The sequence below is a fragment of the Drosophila kikkawai genome, chromosome 3R (assembly GCF_030179895.1).
Source record: "Drosophila kikkawai strain 14028-0561.14 chromosome 3R, DkikHiC1v2, whole genome shotgun sequence".
Taxonomy (NCBI): Eukaryota; Metazoa; Arthropoda; class Insecta; order Diptera; family Drosophilidae; genus Drosophila; species Drosophila kikkawai.
The window spans coordinates 1086288-1105648 of record NC_091731.1 but is presented as its reverse complement, the minus strand read 5'-3'; the positions used below and the strand labels follow the sequence as shown (position 1 = coordinate 1105648).

Genomic DNA, 19361 nt, shown 5'->3' with positions numbered 1-19361 from the left:
GTCCGAGCGAATTCAAGAGGCCGCGCTGCTGGAAATTTCTTCCTAAACAAAGGCTCCTGGCAGACCTTCAGCAGGGCAGGCGCGGGTTCGGTCATTGACCTCACGTTCGCTAGTAGTGCGCTGGCCCGCCACGACCGTTGGAGGATTGGGGAAGTCTACACTGCCAGCGACCAGTGTAGTGCGACATCTCAATAGCCCCAAATGAAAACTGATGAAATTTTCACATGGCAACTTCACTTCAAGCTTAATGATAGCTCTCTGGAAAGAATAACTCTTATTGACGATTTGGGTTTTCGCTTAGACCCTAAACGTTCGTTCTCTGAAAATATTTCATGCATGGTTAATAAAGCCAGAAGCATGCTCGGTGTTATTAAGAGGTGGTTGAAGAGGTTCGATTCCCCTTATATAACGAAGACTCTTTTTACTTCGTTAGGACGCCCTATATTGGAATAAGGTTCATGCGTCTGGAGTCCTCAATTTGAAGTCCATATTTACTGTATTGAATCTGTACAAAAGAATTTTTTCCTTTCGCCCTCTGTGGGCTACCCTGGGATGCTGACGAAAGACTACCGTCTTATTCTTATAGACTTCTATTAATTAAATTACCCTCCCTAGCTAACCGTAAAACGATGCTTGGTGTCGTATTTCTTAACAACTTAATAAACGGTGATGTTGAGAGTTGGACTTTTGCAAATCATTTAAACATTAGGCTTGATACGGTAATTACCATATTATACACTTACCACATCTATAAGCTGCGATAGTTTTAATTTTATGCAAACTTTAAGAACATCCGTAGTATTAACCACTGGACGAACCAATTTGTTATAGTTGCTTAAAAGGTCATCATATAATCGTTTGGCATCTGGGTTTCCAGCCACTGCTCCATGCACCATTAGAGCTGATAAGATCCAAGCTCTCAAAGTTTCGCCTGAAGACGGCTTTCTTACAAATAATCGAATAATCTCAATTATGAACTTCATAACGATTTTTATTTTAAGGGAACATGAGTTATGTATAATGATAGAGCACGTATATATCTGGAAAAAATAACGTAAATTAATATTTAATACCTGTCATATTAAAAAAAAAAAATTATTTTTCCATCATAGTTACATTAAGTCATGATAGAATTATACAAGGTGGTCCCGTCGGAAAAAATAAGCCCTAGTTCGGCTATCAAAGTGTGTGTGAGCGGGTATAGCCTGAAAGTTTGAATGAAATAACTCAATGAATAAGCACGAGCTGTCAAAATAAGCCCTAAAACCCGAACAATAGGGCCCCGACGGGACTACCTTGTATAATTCTATCATGCATTAAGTAATGTTCCAATTAATTAAATTTGAAAGAATTTAGCATCTTCTAAAACAGATTCAGAAATATTCAAATTCAAACTCGCACTAAAGATACTTTTTTTATTATTTTGTAACATAACATAAAAAAGAAGGGAAGATAACATCGGCAAGCCGAAGTTTTAATACTCTTGAAATAAATAATTAAGAAATCGTGAAATCGACAGTAGTATGAAAATGTAAGTTTCTGGTTTTTTAATCGCTAATTAGGGTCTTAAATTAGATAAATAAGGGTTATCAGTCACTGTCACCACCTTGAAAGGGTTGGGTAACACATATGAATTAATTAATTGAAAATGTCATGAAAATCATGAGCACACTTGCAAACACGCAATGCATTGAAGAGATGCATTGGATGGATGAAAAGATCACCATCAGCCGACATTTTCAGTGTTAATAAGAAGGTTTACTTGTGTGTAATGCCTTTCCAATAAAGGACACTCTCCAGCGATTGCACACTAAAAATAGATGGATGAGAGAGGTCATAAACTGCATTCATCTTGTCGCAAAAAAAGGTATGTGGTCTTACACATTTACCGCTTGCATTTTTCTTCTACGATTGCAGCCCACAACATGAACAAAGGGGGAGTGATGTGGGAAAAGGTTCAGCCACGTCCTCATCAGTCTGTCCCCTGAATCAGAAAAGTAGGTCCACAATTCATTTATCTCAAAAACGGTATGTGCCTGCACTGAAGAACGAAGCGGAGCACGCAAATTTGGTCCCTTCTTCTTCACATAGTGGAACGCAAAAACAAATCATGAAAGATCATGTATAAAATTTGGATGGGTAAGTAAAAAGGTTCATCCATATAGTCGCCACCCAAGATAAGAAGGTCTGTTCCCGATCCGTTACTCTGAAAGCAAAAAACCAGGTCAAAATGCTGCTCACGTGAATTAGTATTGTGACGCCCCGGGCTGAAAGCCTTGATTTTTGTTATTACATACTACAGTGAAGTCGCGCTTTCCCGGGAGCTCCCTTGAGGTGGCTCTGTCCGAAAAAATATTATACGTGTATAATTTTTCAGTTAATAATGATTTTCTATTGGGTCGGAAATTCCTAATGGATACTAAGGCTAAGATTAATTATGAAATCTTTTTCATACTGTAACCTTAGGTTAAAAAACCTGTAAATTCATTTATGAGGAAAGGAAGGGCAAAACCGCATCTGCAAGATGCCTTGTATCAGCAGAGGTTAGGTTAGGTTAGATTAGACCGGACGGCCCTCGAGGGGCCACACATAGGCCAATAAGGCCCATAGCTATCCGGGGAAACTCCTGGATGGACCTAGAGACTGTTTATGCTGGTTTCGAGATCCTTGAATATCAGGGTGTTTTTCGCAAAGGCAAGGAGTTCACGTGGCTTCCTCCTGGAGGCATCTTCTAGCGATGCCAGAACTGGAGAGCCTATGTATCTCATTCTTGCCCTCGTTAGGGCCGGACATTTGCAAATGAGATGCTCCAAGGTTTCGATTGCCTCGGATTCATCACATTTCCGGCATTTGGCGTTATCGGTAATACCCAGCTTGACTGCATGTGCAGCAGACAGGCAGTGACCTGTAAGAATACCCACTAACATTCTGCAGTCCTTCCGCGGAAGATGCAGCACGTAGGTGAGTTTCTCGTTGTGCTCTTTGCACATGATTTTTGATATTCTGCAGGTTGCGGAATAACTCCTCCACCTACTTTTTGCGCTTGCGTCAGCCCGTCTCTCTAGCTCGCTTTGGAGCGTTCTTAAGGAGATAGGGACGTTTTCTGTTCTTTCACTCGCCAGTCCAACGCCTTCCTCTGCAAGTTCGTCCGCGGTTTCGTTACCGTCTATGCCTTGTTGGTTGGGAACCCAGTAGATCCTCACTGACTTAGTCGTGCTTAGGCTATCTAGTGACTCCCTGCTTGCCAGTAAATTTTTCGAACTGACCGCTGATGATTGCATGGATCTTATCGCCGCTTGACTGTCTACGAACAAATTGACCGCCTCATGTAGACGGTTTATGCTCTGCGCAAGCTCTGCTGCTTTCCTGAGGCCAATACTTCCGCTTATACGACAGCCTCATTTCAGGGTCTGAACAGTATATCCCCGCTCCAACTCCTCCTTCCACTTTGGAGCCGTCGGTGTATATATTGAGGTATTGGGCATGGTCCTGGCCTGACTTCCAGTCATTTGGTCCCATGAATACTGTTGTGTTTACATCCGGGCACGTTCTGGGTATCATGTAGTCAGATGTACTGCTCATGTTATCGACTAGTTTCCTGATGCAACCAGACGTTGTGCCGCCTTTCCTGCTGTCAGTTGCGCTTGGTTATCTAGGGGATATATACCGATTATGGTTTCGAATGCTTTGGTGGGGGTTGACATCAGCGGCCCTGATATGCAGAGCAGTGCCTGCCGCTGGGTTCTCTCCATAAGCTTATTATACGTTATCTTCTTCATTGCTTGCCACCACACTAGGACTCCATACAGCAGAGTCGGACGCACCACCGATATGTAGACCCAATGCATAAGAGCGGGTGAGAGGCCCCATGTGCTGCTAAGCATCTTCTTGGATGCATATAGCGCTATGGTGGCCTTTTTTACCCTCTCTACTACATTGGCCTTCCACGTCAGCTTGCTGTCAAGTACAATGCCGAGGTATTTGACTTGTGTTTTAGGGGTCAGCCTGGTGTTGTTAATTTTCGGGGGGATCCATTGCGGCACCTTGTATCTCTTGGTGAAGAGAATAAGGTCCGTCTTATCCGCATTGATATTGAGTCCTACCTTCTCCGCCCACTCACATATCCACTCACGTATCACATGTTGTTTCCATGATCGAGCTGAGGGTCGATGGACAGACTCCCGTGATAATTATGCTTATGTCATCCGCATAAGCGGTTATCTTTGGTGCTTTCCTCTCGAATCTCTTGATTAGGTCATCTACCACCAGATTCCATAGGAGGGGCGACAGAACCCCACCTTGCGGCGTACCTCTGTGCGCTCCTCTCACCATGGAAGCGGTGCCCCAATCTGATTGTACCCGCCGGCAACTTAGAAGATTTTTTATCCACAAGTTGATAGCGGGGGACGAGTTGGTCGCTTCTAGGCGATCCATTATTGCGTCCGTGCTAACGTTGTTGAATACTCCGGATATGTCCACGAACACTCCAAGTATGTACTGCCGTCTCCACTGATTTCCCCTTCGTGTAGGCGTGCTGGTTGGTCGCAGCTTTTCCAGCGTTTTAAGTAGGAATGAGGTGAGGCTTATCGGTCTGTAATCCTTGGGTCTCATGGATAGGGATATAGCCCGTGCTTATACAAGCGGTATATATTGTGTAGAGCCATGGAGTGATTACTTCCTTGGTCACCTGCAGCATGGCTGGGAATATTCCATCTGGTCCTGGTGCTTTTATCCTCGCAAAGGAGTCTATAGCCCAGTGGATTCTACCAGAGGATATTAAACCTTTTGGGAGATGCTCTACTCCAGTTGCTAGGTCCTGGTGCTTATTTGCATCGGGTACCTCAGTGCATCCTGGGAAATGCGCGTGCATTAGTGCTGTTAGGGCCTCTTCGCTGCCCTCAGTCCACTGTCCGTCGTCGCGTTTGAGCTGACTCTGTACGGTTGGCTGCTTCTATAGCAGCTCTCGGAGTCTAGCCGTTTCCGGGGCAGTCTCTATATTGGATCAGAAGTTTCTCCATGAGTTTCTCTGCGCCTTGTGTATTTCTTTCTTGTAGTCCCTAAGTAGGACTTTGTATTCCTCATTGATGATGTCATCTTTCGCCGTGTCGCGATAGTCTCCTTGAACTTTCCCCAGTTAGTATTCCGGGGGTTCCAGAAGACCGTATGTACTTATGATCTGAGAAGGATGGTCTCTCAAGGACTCTCCATTCTGATACCAAAGTGCCTTGTCCCCTTACAAGAGTAAGATCTAGCACGTTTGAGGAGGTGGGACCTACAAAGGTGTGTTCCTCCCCCAAATTAATGGACCGAATTATTCCGATCTCATTGAAAAACGAAGTCTTTGTTTATTTAAATGACCTGTTAATAGTTTCCGAGATATTTGAAAGACATGTGGAAGTGTTAAATGATATCTCGTTTGCGCTGTCTAAAGCCTGTTTAACTTTAAACTTAAACTTAAAAAGTCATTTCTGTGTAAAAGAAGTTAGTTATTTGGGTCATGTAGTAGGTAACGGAAAGCTATGGATGCAGATAAAATCACTGCCATTGTTAATTATCCAGCACCTCGTTCCGTCGATTCCTGGGAATGTCAGGATGGTATCAAAAATTCATCCGTAACTTTGCTACTATCGCTACTCCGTTAACAGATGCGTAAGTTCGAATGGACACAAGAAGCTGAGGATGCCTTCCAATTACTTAAAAACAAAATGTGCAAGGCTCCAGAACTTCACACTCCCAATTTCAATGAGCCCTTTTACCTGCATTGTGATGCAAGTCACACTGGAGTTGGGGCAGTGCTTATGCAAATTGATCCTGAAGGTAATGAGGTTTCTGTAGCGTACATGTCTCGCAAGCTTAATCGGTGCCAAAGGAATTACTCTGTTACCGAGAAAGAGTGCCTGGCAGCGGTGTTGAGTATTAAAAAATTTCGTGCTTATGTCGAAGGTCATGCTTTTCCCGTGATAGCTGACCATGCGACATTAAAATGGCTTATGTCACAATCTGACCTTAGTAGTCGAATAGCTAGATGGGCCTTAAAATTACAGGGCTACCAGATTACTATTCAGCATCGTAAGGGTAGTAAGAATATCGTTCCAGATGCCTTATCCCGAACGCATACAGAAGATTTATCGGAACTAGACAGTAACAAATTTATTGATATACAGTCTTCCCATTTCCAATCTAATGCATACAGAGTCCTGCAGGATAAAATTAGGGAAAATTCCGATCGTATTCCTGAAGTCAAAGTCATCGATGGCTACATATATCGTCGAACAGAGCATGCTTCTGGTGACAGATTAGCCGATGACCTTGTTTGGAAACTTTGGCTTCCCCTGGAGTTAGTGCCCGTAGCTTTGCGAATTGCTTATGATGACCCATGATCGTCACATTGTAGCATAAACAAAACTTTAGAACGACTTCGCCGGTATTACTATTGGCCTAAATTAGTAAAGGACGTAAGAGATTATATAAATGACTGTGAAATTTGTAAGTGCACAAAAAGTTCAAACAAACCGTTAAGACCTCCCTTACAGAAATCAGAGGAAAGTGATCGGTTCTTTCAGACCCTATATGTTGACTTTTTGGGCCCCTACCCGAGGTCAAAATCTGGCAACATAGGAATCTTTATAGTTTTAGATAATGACACGAAATTTCCTTTCCTAAAAGCTGTAAAAAAAATTTACAGTTGATGCTATTTTGCCATTTTTGGAACAGGACCTTTTTCATTGCTTCGGTGTACCAGAAAAGTTGATTTCCGATAACGGAGTTCAATTTAAATCCCATGCGTTTAATAAACTCTTGCAAAACTATGGAATATCTCAATTGGGATGAACATTTAAGTAAAATTTGTTCTTCCTTGCGATCTAGTCTACATACTGCCTTAAATTCTACCCCATACCGACTAGTCTTTGGTCAGCATATGATAACTGATGGTTCGTCGTACAAGTTGTTGAGAAATTTAAATCTTCTGGAGGATCGTACCATTCAATTTAGTAAAGACGACTCTTTGGATCTTATGCGAGCAAAAGCTAAACAGGTCATTCAAACCCAACACGATCGAAACGAGAAATCGTATAATTTAAGGAGTCGTGGCATTCATTCTTTAAAGTAGGTCAGGAGGTGTTCCGCCAAAACTTTCAACAGAGCAATTTCGTCAATTAGCCCCTACATTCGTTAAATCACGGATTAGGCGAGTGTTGGGAAACACTTATTACAAGTTGGAAGATCTCCAGGGTAATATAATTGGCAAATACCACGCCAACGATATCAAACAATAGATCCTTCGTGACAGCGTGTATCCCACTTGTCTTCAAGGCCAAGTGTGATTTTGGCCGGGAGGTTTTTTAGTGGCGCTTGTCACTTCAGGTTTATAAAAGTAGGCAAAATAAATCTGCACAAGAACATTTTATAAATATCCTATATTATATCGTGACTCGCCTAAGTGGCCACCCTATACTATCGGCCGCGCCCCCTAGTGTGCAGCTTTTGCACTAAGGCAGATCTACAGTCATACTTAAAACTAGTCGATTGCGTGGAAAAATGCAACTTTACGACATCGCTAAGCGGTACGTCCGTAAGGCCAAGCTTACCCACATTCTCTTTTCTTCCGGATTGTCAAAGTGTACAGAAGCGTTTAAGTGCAGCTCAAAATCGTAAAAGAAACAACCCAGCGAGGTTAAGTTAATTAAAGTGCCTTAAATTACCCATCCGCCAGCCATCCCTACGAAGAAAGGAGAAATATCATTCCACTATTCGTGCCAGGCCTTTTTGGGTAATTATTTTTACAAAAAAAGGGGCATTGTCAATAGTTTTCCTAATTTTTTACGTTTTGTTTAATTGAGCAACAACTCAATAGAGAGGCCCACCCAAGTCATCAGTTGATCTTAAAAGATCAGCCGCCGCTGTAGCCAGCTTGCTTAGCCCATCATACATAGACAAAGCAACCTGTAGCAGCCAAAAAAAAAGAGCCTCATCCCCAACAACTTCAGTAGCGGATGCAGTGAGCGAAAAAACGTGTTGGCATCGCCGAAACCCTTCGGCTAAAAAACCACGCGGTTTCAACATAACTTTATTTTTCTGCCGTGCACCAAGCAGACCCACGCGTCGTTTCAGCTCCGCGCTACAGGGCGAGAAATCTGTCCCCCGATTTTTATTCATATTATTTTGTTCCTGATTTATTTTAAGTGTTTAATTTTCTTTACTTTTTATTTTTCCTTTATTTTCAAAGTTATTATTTTATATTTTTGTTAATTTTCAAAATTATTATTTTGAATTTTTGGTTAGTTTCTTCCTTATTATTATTTTTATTATTTTGCGTTTTCTTTTGAGTTCATATTATCCTTTCATTTATTATTTTTAATTTTTTTTTTCTCTGAATCCAATATTCAAGTGAAAGATAATGGATGCAAAGCCAAATCTTTTTGAGTGTAGAAAGAGATAAGCAGAGATAAATAAAGTTCAGCTTAGCCAAAAGCACTAAGCTAGCAATAACAACAATAACATATATAGCCAGAGATGTGAACAAGTGAAAATAATGAAATAAAAAAATATGAAATCAAACTAAACCAGTGTAATCTTAATCAATGCAAACACACTTTGACTCCCATACAGGTCGGCGAAAGATCTTTCACCGATGGAACCATAATCAACGTGAGTGTTAACCAAAAAAATAAAAAAAATTATTTTTTTTTCTCTGGCCCATGCGCCCTTATCTACCAGTACCTACTACCTGTACTTAAGCTTTGTTCTGCTGTTTTGCTCATCCTTCCGATCAGAGCTTTACTGACCTACCGCAATGTATACCGAATTTATATTCATACAGTGCAGGGCAGTTAGATAGGTATACTTAACAATTAATTTTTTTTTATTTTCATTAACTAAAATAACACTATATCAGGGGTGCCCAAACGTTGCTTATGGCAGAGCAACGCACCAATACACATAAATGAAAACACAAATACATTTACCCAAAAGTTTTTTTTTTACTTCACTGCACTGAAAAAAATGAAAGTAAATTCAAATTAAGATATCGAAAGTAATAAAAATACATGAAAATACATTTTAACAATGCATTGGGGCTCACCATAGCAATTTTTACAAAATAAAAAATTAGATTCTTCAATATCAAACATATTGCCCGCAACGCAAAATACAACTGATTTTTCGCGATGTACTTTTTTCGGCGATCCAACAACAATCTACATTCGGAGCGAGATAACGGTGAAGCCTATGAAAGCTTTTGACTTTCATAGCGAACGGTCGTGTTTTTGTTTTGCCCTCCGAACTTTTTGTTGTTTTGCATTAAACCACCGGGGTCCAAATTTTAGATTGTTAAAATACAATTTGTAATTTTACCGTTTCGCTACGCGAGTGCATGTGCATGTGGCTTTCAGTGTTGAATTAATATTTATATTATTAATCACCCTTAGTTTTTGTGTTTTTGCGTTTTCTTATCCCCTCTTTGTGTTGTCCCGTTTATTTGCTTCTAGCGGCGCTTAGGCGGCGCAAGCTTTCGTTTGTTTTCTCTGCTCACCCACGCTTACGCTCCCGCTCTCTTGTTTTTGTTCGGTACTGCTTATCAGCGCACAGTGGTTAAAGGTTGGTGAAAATGGTCTCTAATTTTATTTGCGATATTAAAGGCTGCCAAAAAGAGGTGTTGGCAGATCAGCCCAGCCTTCACTGCTGGCTTTGCGATGCGGTCGTTCACGCTAAGTGTCTAAGCTTAACGGGCCGTATCGCTGACGCAATTTCTGCCAAAAATGGCTTGCGCTATTGTTGCCATGCCTGTCGTGAGGTGGAGAAGGATATGTTATCCTTCATGCGGCAAACCAAACGCGGATTTAGTGAACTTAGGGTCAATTTTCGTAAAACAAACGACAAACGACAAACGGCATGAAGCTGTTAAGCGAGTCGCCAAAGCGAACAAAATCTGCTGCTGGTCGGCTGCAATTGGGCGAACCCCAGCCACCAAAGATTTGGCACACTCCCTCGGCACAGCCCCCGACACCGACACCAACTCCAATGGTGTTAAGATCGGGAACGGCTAAAGATTCGGCATTCGAAGGTGCCGGGGCAGAAATGGCAGCAGCTCCGCCAGTATTAATAGTTGAGTCTGCTGCGGGGTCTCAATCTCTGACTCCGCAGACTTCAAAAATAATCTCGGCTATCCCAAAGGGCAAAAATAGGGCTGAACCACTAGTAGAAGTCGGTAATGCTGCGTTACCAAAAACCCTCACCGCTATTCCACCATTAAAAACAATATTTGTTTCCCGGCTTGCCCCTGATCTCGCATCGGAAGATGTACTAGCTCATATACGGAGCAAAACACAAGCCAAAAGTGTGAAAGTGAAAAAATTCAATTTCTCATACCCCAGAGATATCTCATCTTTCAAGATAAGTGTCTCCCCCGATCTTTTTGACACAATTTGTTCTGGTGACGCGGGCGTCACGGCAGTGCCAAAAAACTAAATACCTCCCTCCTACTTTCCTATCAGAATACTAGAGGCTTACGCAGCAAGCTCTCTAAATTATATTCTGATAGCTTTTCGTTTGCATCCCAGGTGATTGTGTTTACCGAAACCTGGTTAAAGCCGGAGATTCTCAGCTCCGAAATTTTTCCGGGTAAGTGCACAACTTATAGATTGGACCGTCTTTCCCAGCGAGGTGGTGGAGTTTTAATTGCCGTTGACTCCACCCTTATTTCCGAACTGGTTCAAATTGACGATCTCACAGGTATTGAATTTATCTGTGTAAAACTATCATTTCCAGGTAGTTTTATCTATATAACTTGTTCTTACGTTCCTCCATCTGCTGAAGAGCCTATTTATTGGAAACACCTTTCGGCAATTCAGGCTGTTTCCAACATGCTTACAGATAGAGACCAACTAATAACTCTAGGAGACTTCAATATACCTGGAGCTCGTTGGTCATCAGATGGTACGTCCAATGTCCTCCAAACTGCGGCACAGCATGACCTCATAGATGGTTTGCTTGACATTTCGTTGTCCCAAGTTAACCATGTCGTAAATTCTTTAAATCGCCTACTAGATCTGTGTTTCGTCTCTGATCCTGTAGGTGTAAACTTAACAAGAGTCGATCCATTGACGCTTCCCGAAGACCCTTACTATCCTACTTTCGAAGTGACCATCGATTTGGGGACTGTCGTAAAGACCAAACCTGATTTGAGTTGCTCAGCAACTAAAGTTCGCTGCTTCCGTATAGCAAATTTTCAAAGGCTAGATACCTTGATTTCCCAATTTAATTGGTCTGAACTTTACAGATGTACTGACATGGCGTCCGCCGTGGATATTTTTTACAGTGCCATGAATTCGTTCTTTGCATTGTGTGTTCCTTTAGCCTATCCGTCGGTTTCTAGTAAACCACCTTGGTTCACCAAAGAGCTGACACGCCTAAAAAACGTTAAGTCTAGGCTTTATAATCGCTATAAACGCACCGGATCTCCTACTGTTCATTCAAGGTATCTTAGTGCTCGGTCGAATTTCACCGTGCTTAACGCGCAATGTTATAAAAGTTATTTAACTCGCTGTAGGGTTCAGTTCACGCAGGACCCGAAACAGTTTTATAACTTTGTTAACACTAAGCGAAAACCCAATTTACATCCTTCAGCGCTTTCGTTCAAGAACGCTACAGCAAACTCTGATCAGGCCATCGCCGATCTCTTTGCCGAGTTTTTCAAAACTACGTATTGTTGCTCGAATAGCTTAGATCAGACTTACTCTTTTGATTTGCCCAAGTCGAACCTAATTTTCAGTCCTATTTTAACCGAAAGCTCCCTTAGTTCGGATCTTCATCGTGTAAAACCAGTTTACTCACCGGGTCCCGATGGAATACCAGGCTGCGTGCTTAGGTATTGTGCTGGAGCTCTGTGCAATCCCCTTCTGAAATTGTTTACCTTATCTTTAGAAACCTCAGAATTTCCCCTTATTTGGAAGGAATCATTTATTATTCCTCTCTACAAAAAAGGTAGCAAATCGGACGCCAGCAACTATAGAGGAATCTCTAAGTTGTCGGCAATTCCAAAACTTTTCGAGAATGTAATTACTCCCCACTTGCAGCATTTATGCAGATCCGTAATTTCACCATGGCAGCATGGTTTTATGAGGCGAAGATCGACCACTACAAATCTCCTGGAACTCACCTCTTTCGTTATTAGAGGTTTCCAACGTAACTTTCAAACCGACGTTATTTACACAGACTTCAGTAAAGCTTTTGACTCGGTTAATCACTCTCTTCTTGTAAGGAAGCTTGACTTAATCGGGTTTCCTGTCGATCTTCTCAAATGGATTTTGAGCTATTTGAGTGACAGAACTCAAAAGGTTCTGTTTAAAAATGCTCTATCCAAATTCCTCAGAGTCACTTCTGGCGTCCCACAGGGTAGCCACCTCGGCCCGCTGCTATTTACATTGTTTATCAATGACCTCCCGCTGGTTCTAACGAATTCTAGAGTACTTATGTACGCTGATGACGTTAAGCTATGCTTGCAGTATAAGGACAGCTCTTGCCAGTCAGACCTGCAATCGGATCTTAATAACTTTCAAGCATGGTGTCGTGCTAATTTATTACATCTCAATAGCTCTAAATGCAAGCTGATGACATTTTCACGTGTCACTCCCCAGTTTGCAACTTATATGCTAAATGATTGCGCTCTTGAAAGAATATCTCTTGTTGATGATTTAGGCGTTCGCTTAGACCCTAAACTTTCGTTCTCAGAACATATTTCGTGTATGGTTAATAAAGCCAAGGGCATGCTCGGTTTTATTAAGAGGTGGTCGAAGGAATTCGATTCCCCTTATATAACGAAGACCCTTTTTACTTCGTTAGTTCGCCCTATATTGGAGTATGGTTCATGCGTCTGGAGTACTCAATTCGGAATCCATATCAACCGTATTGAATCTGTACAAAAGAACTTTTTACTTTTTGCCCTCCGGGGCCTACCTTGGGATGCTGAAGAGAGGCTACCGTCCTATTCAAGTAGACTCCTATTAATTAACTTACCCTCCCTAGCTAACCGTAGAACGATGCTCGGTGTCGTATTCCTTCATAACCTAATAAACGGTGATGTTGAGAGCCCTTTTCTTTTAGGGCAGCTTAACTTCCACGTTTCCCGACTAACATCTAGAACCCTTATCCCTTTAGTAATAAATCACTGTAGGCGGGAGTTTGAAGTACATGAACCCTTTAGGGTTTTATGTTCGGATTATAACCGCCTCTCTGATATTATTATTCGTAGTGATAACCCGTCTATATTAAAAACCTTAATACTTGTAGAGTTAGCTCGTAGTGTAGCACCGTAGTCTAATTTTGCATGCGTTTTTATTTTATTTTACCTATTTATTTATTTTTGCATGACTTGTAGTAGTTATCTCGTAGTGTAGCAATAATTTTGCATGCGTCTTTATTAATATTTTTTTTTTTTATTTTTGTTTACTTATTTATTTATATAGTTATATACTTATAGAATACTGTCCTAATTTTGCATGCGTTTTTATTTACCAATATATTTATATTAGATTTAGTTATTTTATATTATATTTTGTTCTCTAATGTTTCCTCGTTCATTTTCATCTTTCCTTCTAGCGCGTCTATCTAGTTCGCGATTCGTGCCGTACGTCACACGACTGCGCCCCTCGGTCGGTTGGGCGGGAGGTGGAAGCGGGACCCCGCGCGAAAAAAAAAAAAAAAAAAAAAGTGTTGTTGCCGAGATCAACGAAGACGTGGAGAATGAAGAGAATACGCAAAATTGTTTGTGTAATCTGCTTTGCTTATGGAGTGAGCCGTGCATGCATACCGCGATTGCTCTGCCTTTGCTAAAAAGCAATTACAAAAACAATGCGAGCACAAAGAGCTATGGGCTGGGCATGACTGCACTATATAATGGAAGGCAAACTATTAGCTATACAGTTTCTTTTCTTTAATTACTGTAGTTTCTTAAACATTTAATTGTTTTAAATTATATAAAATTAAATTACATAAAATTAAATTAAATTAATAAATTAATTAATAATATAAATAATTTAATTATTTCAAGTTCCCCTATCGAATTAAAATTATTGGATACATTCATGCTCTATAAATAATTTTTTTTTTTTGAGAATGAATATCTACATTTATACTTTAAAAATTCCTAATATTATATTTTCTTGAATCTTCCTTTATACATTATATATATTTTCCCCCTTAGCAGCCACATCTTAATTCTTTTTCATTGAATTTAAACAGAGCTATTGAATATATTCAAATAGTGAATGATCATTGAATTTATAAAAGTGAGCGAAATAAAATGAAGAAAGAACGCAATTTGATAATGAAATAATATTTAGAGTATTTAGAATATTAAACATGTTTTAGTTGTATTTGTTTGTTTTAAAAGAATTTAATGTTCCGTTAATGCATTTATTTATAACAAACAAATACAACTAAAACATGTATTAATGCATTTATATTAACGGAACATTAAATTCTTTTAAAACAAACAAATACAACTAAAACATGTTTAATATTCTAAATACTCTAAATATTATTTCATTATCAAATTGCGTTCTTTCTTCGTTTTATGTTTACATGTTTAATATTCCAAAACTATAAATATGTTTAAAATAAATGTTAATATTATGAAATCGAATTAAACCTTGAGTATTCCGGAAATCATGGGATACAGAAGTGTAACAACGAAACCCATTTAATCACTTTAGCGACCACATGGGATCACTACCAACAAGAAAGGAAGCTAACTTCGGCACGCCGAAGTTTGTATACCCTTGCAGATATTATTTCATTAAATTTTACCTATACTTATTATGTTTAGAGTTTGACAGTTACAGTTTTACATTCCCAGTTTTACATTTTCTCTACATCTACCGATAGGTTTATATGGCAGCTATATGATATAGTTGTCCGATTTTCATAAAATTTATACCAAAATTCTGAACTAATAAAATAATTTTACATCTCAGAGTAGATAAAAATAGGTTGAAAAACATCGAAGTTATAATTTTTTTTCTATTAATTTCCCGATCGTTCCTATGGCAGGTAAAAGACATGGTCGTCCGATTTTCATGAAATTTTTACCGAAATTCTGAAATAATATAAAATGACCATATCTAATGGTGCAAAAATGTTGATAAACAGCCAAGTTATAATTTTTTTTCTAAAAATTTATCGATCATTTGTATAGGAGCTATATGATATATATATATATGACGATCCGGCCCGTTCCGACATATATAGCAGTGAGAGTATATAGAAGACTATATACAAAGTTTCATTCAGATAGCTTTAAAACTGAGGGACTAGTTTGCGTAGAAACGGACAGACGGACGGACAGACGGACATGGCTAGATCGACTCGGCTGTTGATGCTGATCAAGAATATATATACTTTATAGGGTCGGAAACGTCTCCTTCACTGCGTTGCAAACTTCTGACTGAAATTATAATACCCTGCAAGGGTATAAAAAGGGAGTTATACTGCAATATAGTGATAATGGTAGGGTGGGGTATAATGCCACTGGCAAACATCTTAGTGCGTCGAAATGTCGCTAAAGGAATTTTCTTACCCATCCTGTTCTAATCCCTCTACTACCTTTTCTCTTGTTCTTATTTTTCTTTCGTGGCTAGTTGAAAGGCTGTTACCCTCATTTCCCTTTCTAAATATAACACGCGAAAATTAGTTATTACTAGCATACTATTGTGAGCACGTAAAATAGTATCTTCCCTTGACCCTCACCCATAATGCCGACGAAGATGAGCCGGAACAAGCGCGTGTTTCCCAACTCAATTTACACTAACATCTGCTCATACGAATAATCATTTTACACGTTATATGCTACAATGCATGAGCATCAAAAAACTTTTAAGGGCTCTCCTAAAAAATGCCATTTTGAAAATCGGTGTACACGATAACTCAAAATCTACTAAACCAATTGGTTTGAAATTTGGAACATAACTTCTTTAGATAATTCCACAGGTACTCACGTCGAGTTTTTTTTTTTTTAATTTTGAATTTAATTATATTTTTAATTAAACAAATTAACTAAATTTTCTAGTCAAAAATCGGGGTTTTAACTTTCCATTTTTATAAAAAATCGGGGAAAAATTTTAAAAATAAAATAACCACGTGAGTACCTCGGGACACCTTTAACGAATGAGGTATAATTTTTTTAATATCGGATGATTTTGTGGACAATTAGGATATACACCCCAAACCAACTTTTTTGGAGGAGACTCGGGAGATTCCTTATAACTCCTCTACCTCTAAATATTTTGCAATACAAAATTTATCAAAAATAGTTCAAAAGTTGTGTTATTATATGGTATTAAATTCATTAAGCTAACTTTACCCTCTTCACCATAATTTTTTAAATAGTGGCCTGTTGTTCAACGAAATTCCCCCCCCCCCCACCCTCCTTAACTGCGTTGCAGAGTGATCACTAAAATTAGATAAACCTAAAAAATTTTGGAAAATATATATGTATGTATTTATGTATATGTGTATTTATAACCGGACTAAGGCATACATACGTATATATGTATGTATGTTTGTATATATACGAGTTTTCTTATGAGGACTTATATGCCCCTTCTGGTAGCGAGATCCAAAATTCTAACATTATTAAAGGTCAAAATATCCAAATATTGATATAGGTAATAGATGTATAATATAATAAAAACACAAAATTCTTTTATTATCTATTAAATTACAGAAATGTTATGCACAGACCTTCCGCATTAAAAATATCCAATAGTTAATTATGCAATATCCACAACAAAATTTGGTGGTAGTTATTTTAATTTGTTATTTCTATTAATGTGAGGTAATGCCTATGTTTGAATTTTCGTAAAAACACATCATAGTTTTAAGCATCGCAATTCGCGTACATTACATATACACAACATATGCGCACACAACGGACAATGAAACAAGATTTCTAGCAGCTTTTTTAACAACAAATGTATGCACAATATTCAACAAATTACACACTGGTTAAACAGAATTGTATTTATTTAACATAATATAAAGCGTAGGGTTTCTTCATTAAGCTATGTTATATTAATTGAAAATTGAAATGATTTGACTTCTGGAACTGGGTGAATAATTTATTCGGAATCCTCCCCCTGCTGTTCCATCCCTGCATAACGACAATATGGAACGAAGGAATTGGAATGTAATTTTCCTCCCCTAAATATGTACATATGTATAATATTATTCCCGCTGATGAATACATCGATATGTACATAAATATTTACAAAATCGTTGAGTTTGTTTTGAGTTCAGCCCATTGAAAACCTTTGGAAAGAGTACTATATTGCTATTGGTTATAAAATGTTGTCGACCTGCGTAACAGTTGTAGTGGCGCTTGGGTAAGAATTAAATCACCCTTAGCCCAAAAGTCGAAACAGAGTTTAAAATTATGTTTCGGTCGGCGAACAGCAAAAATGTTCCCCGAATTGCTTGTAGCATACTTTTGGCGTAATATAATGCTTCCAGTAGCTATGCTCGGGAGATATCGGGAAGATCTAGGGTCGCTCTCGATAATGGAAAGGGCTAATGTCAAAATGACACGAACTCCAGCTTTCCGCTACGAAGTTAGCTATATCCGCCCGAAGCTATTTTCAAACTTTTTTTACTTTTAATCGATCTGACCCCTGCACTATGTGGCATTTGACCCGTTTTTTGTAGCCAAAATTAAAATTTTTAATATTAACAAGATTTTTCACTTCAGGTTTCTTGTATAATGATAATTATGACTATAGGAAGGTATTTTAGAAAAGTGGGCGTGTCCCCCCTTGCGCCTACAGAAATCGGAAAAAAGCGACACTAATTTTGGAACACAGGATAAATGTCCTATTATAAATGTGTCCTGCAAATTTGGTCCAGATCGCATTATAAATATAGAAGTTATTCAATAAGAGACATTTTTTTTAGTGTTTTTGTTCTATTCAAAAAACGCAAAAAAACACAAAAGGCCCACAATGAGCTTAATAGTTCTGAGTTCAGAATTGACTACTCTGCAACATGCATATGGACACTCACTGAAACAACTTGAAATTTGTTTTTAAACTCTTTGGAAAGTTCAACTTTCTTTCCAAAAATACACAAATTGTTAGAAAACTACGAACGAAACACGCAAGATACTAGTATCAACCCATAGTACTAACCTGAAGAATCAATATTCATTTTGAATTTGATTATTTATTGATTTCTTGCCTGTGATATTCCAATTTGAAATTGCACCTTAAAGTTAACATTTATGACAGCACGTGTTGTTCGCTTGAAATAGCTGACTTTAACAGCTGTTATCTTAGCACTAAACTGTTAAGTTAACATTTTAGGTATGTAACATAGCATTTTGATCAACATGGTAGCGTTGAAAAAACAAAAATTTGCGAACTCGCGAAAAGTTAGTTTTGGCCACAGAAACGGGTCAAATTCCAAAATTCGGTGGCCCACAACCCATCTTAGTTGCCCAAACGGACACGTGTGCTCGAGGCGCCACCAACCTAAAGGCATCGAGACTGCCCCAGGGCAGCCCCTTCTTTAGCGATCGAGCTTTGCCGGCCCAAGCGCAAGAAAGCGGAGAGCATCGATCGAAGCCCAGCATCGCGCAGTGAATTTTGTTGTGTTTTTCATCGGAGACAGACGTCTCTAACCCCTCGCTAAGCATAGCCATCTATCAATAGGCAAAATAATCGGCGATTGAATAACTAATAGTGCCTAAATTCGTCCACGAGGAGACCCAATGTATGTAGAGCCGAGTGAAAAAAACCTTTATTTTTTTATTTTTTTAAGGCCTCATTCTATTCTAACCTCCGCGAGTGCTCACGCGCTAAAAGTACAACAATAATATCTAATATATAGAGCAAGTGAAGTCGGCTAGAGCCATGTAAATTCAACTGAAGTCAGGCTCAGCCAAAAATGTAGCAACCAACGCTGCATCAGGCTTATAGGGTCTTTCCACACACCGTCAAAGCGCATCCACCGTCCGTTGAACTAACTGCTTATAAGGTTTTGCCGTTCCGAATTTTCTCAAATGGACCGCGGTTAGAACGCATCTAAATCTAACCACGGTTTGTTAGGCGATAGTTTTTCAGTGCAACTCTGATTTCTTCTTAACAGTGCAAATTTGACCAACACTACGAAAATGTAAACAAACAATTGAAAAATGAAATTTAAAATGTGGCGCCAAAGCTACAAGCATGCACAAAATAGTTGTTCGCGTTGTTGTTTGTATATTCTTGCCTCCCCCCCCCCCCAATTGCTACTATTTAATATTAAACGCATACCTCTACTTTATTTTATAGATTTGGGAAGCCTATACTACCTACACACACTCTTCGGGGAAT

General features: G+C 39.2%; 1 protein-coding gene across 5 annotated transcripts in view; it reads right to left on the bottom strand.

Moving 5' to 3' along the window:
• nAChRalpha4 (nicotinic acetylcholine receptor alpha4) overlaps positions 1-17145 on the bottom strand; it is a 511483-nt gene extending 494338 nt beyond the window's left edge. For 4 of the 5 annotated variants that reach the window (XM_070286891.1, XM_070286893.1, XM_070286892.1 and 1 more), the window contains exons 1-2: positions 16738-17145; positions 744-1040 (exon numbers count right to left, since the gene is read on the bottom strand). In XM_070286891.1, the coding sequence (XP_070142992.1) occupies positions 744-1040; positions 16738-16746 (306 nt within the window). In that variant the 5' untranslated portion in view covers positions 16747-17145. Of the gene's footprint in view, positions 1-743; positions 1041-16737 lie in introns of those variants that run through there. The other variant, XM_070286895.1, reaches the window with a different exon arrangement.
• Between the last annotated feature and the right edge of the window lie 2216 nt (positions 17146-19361).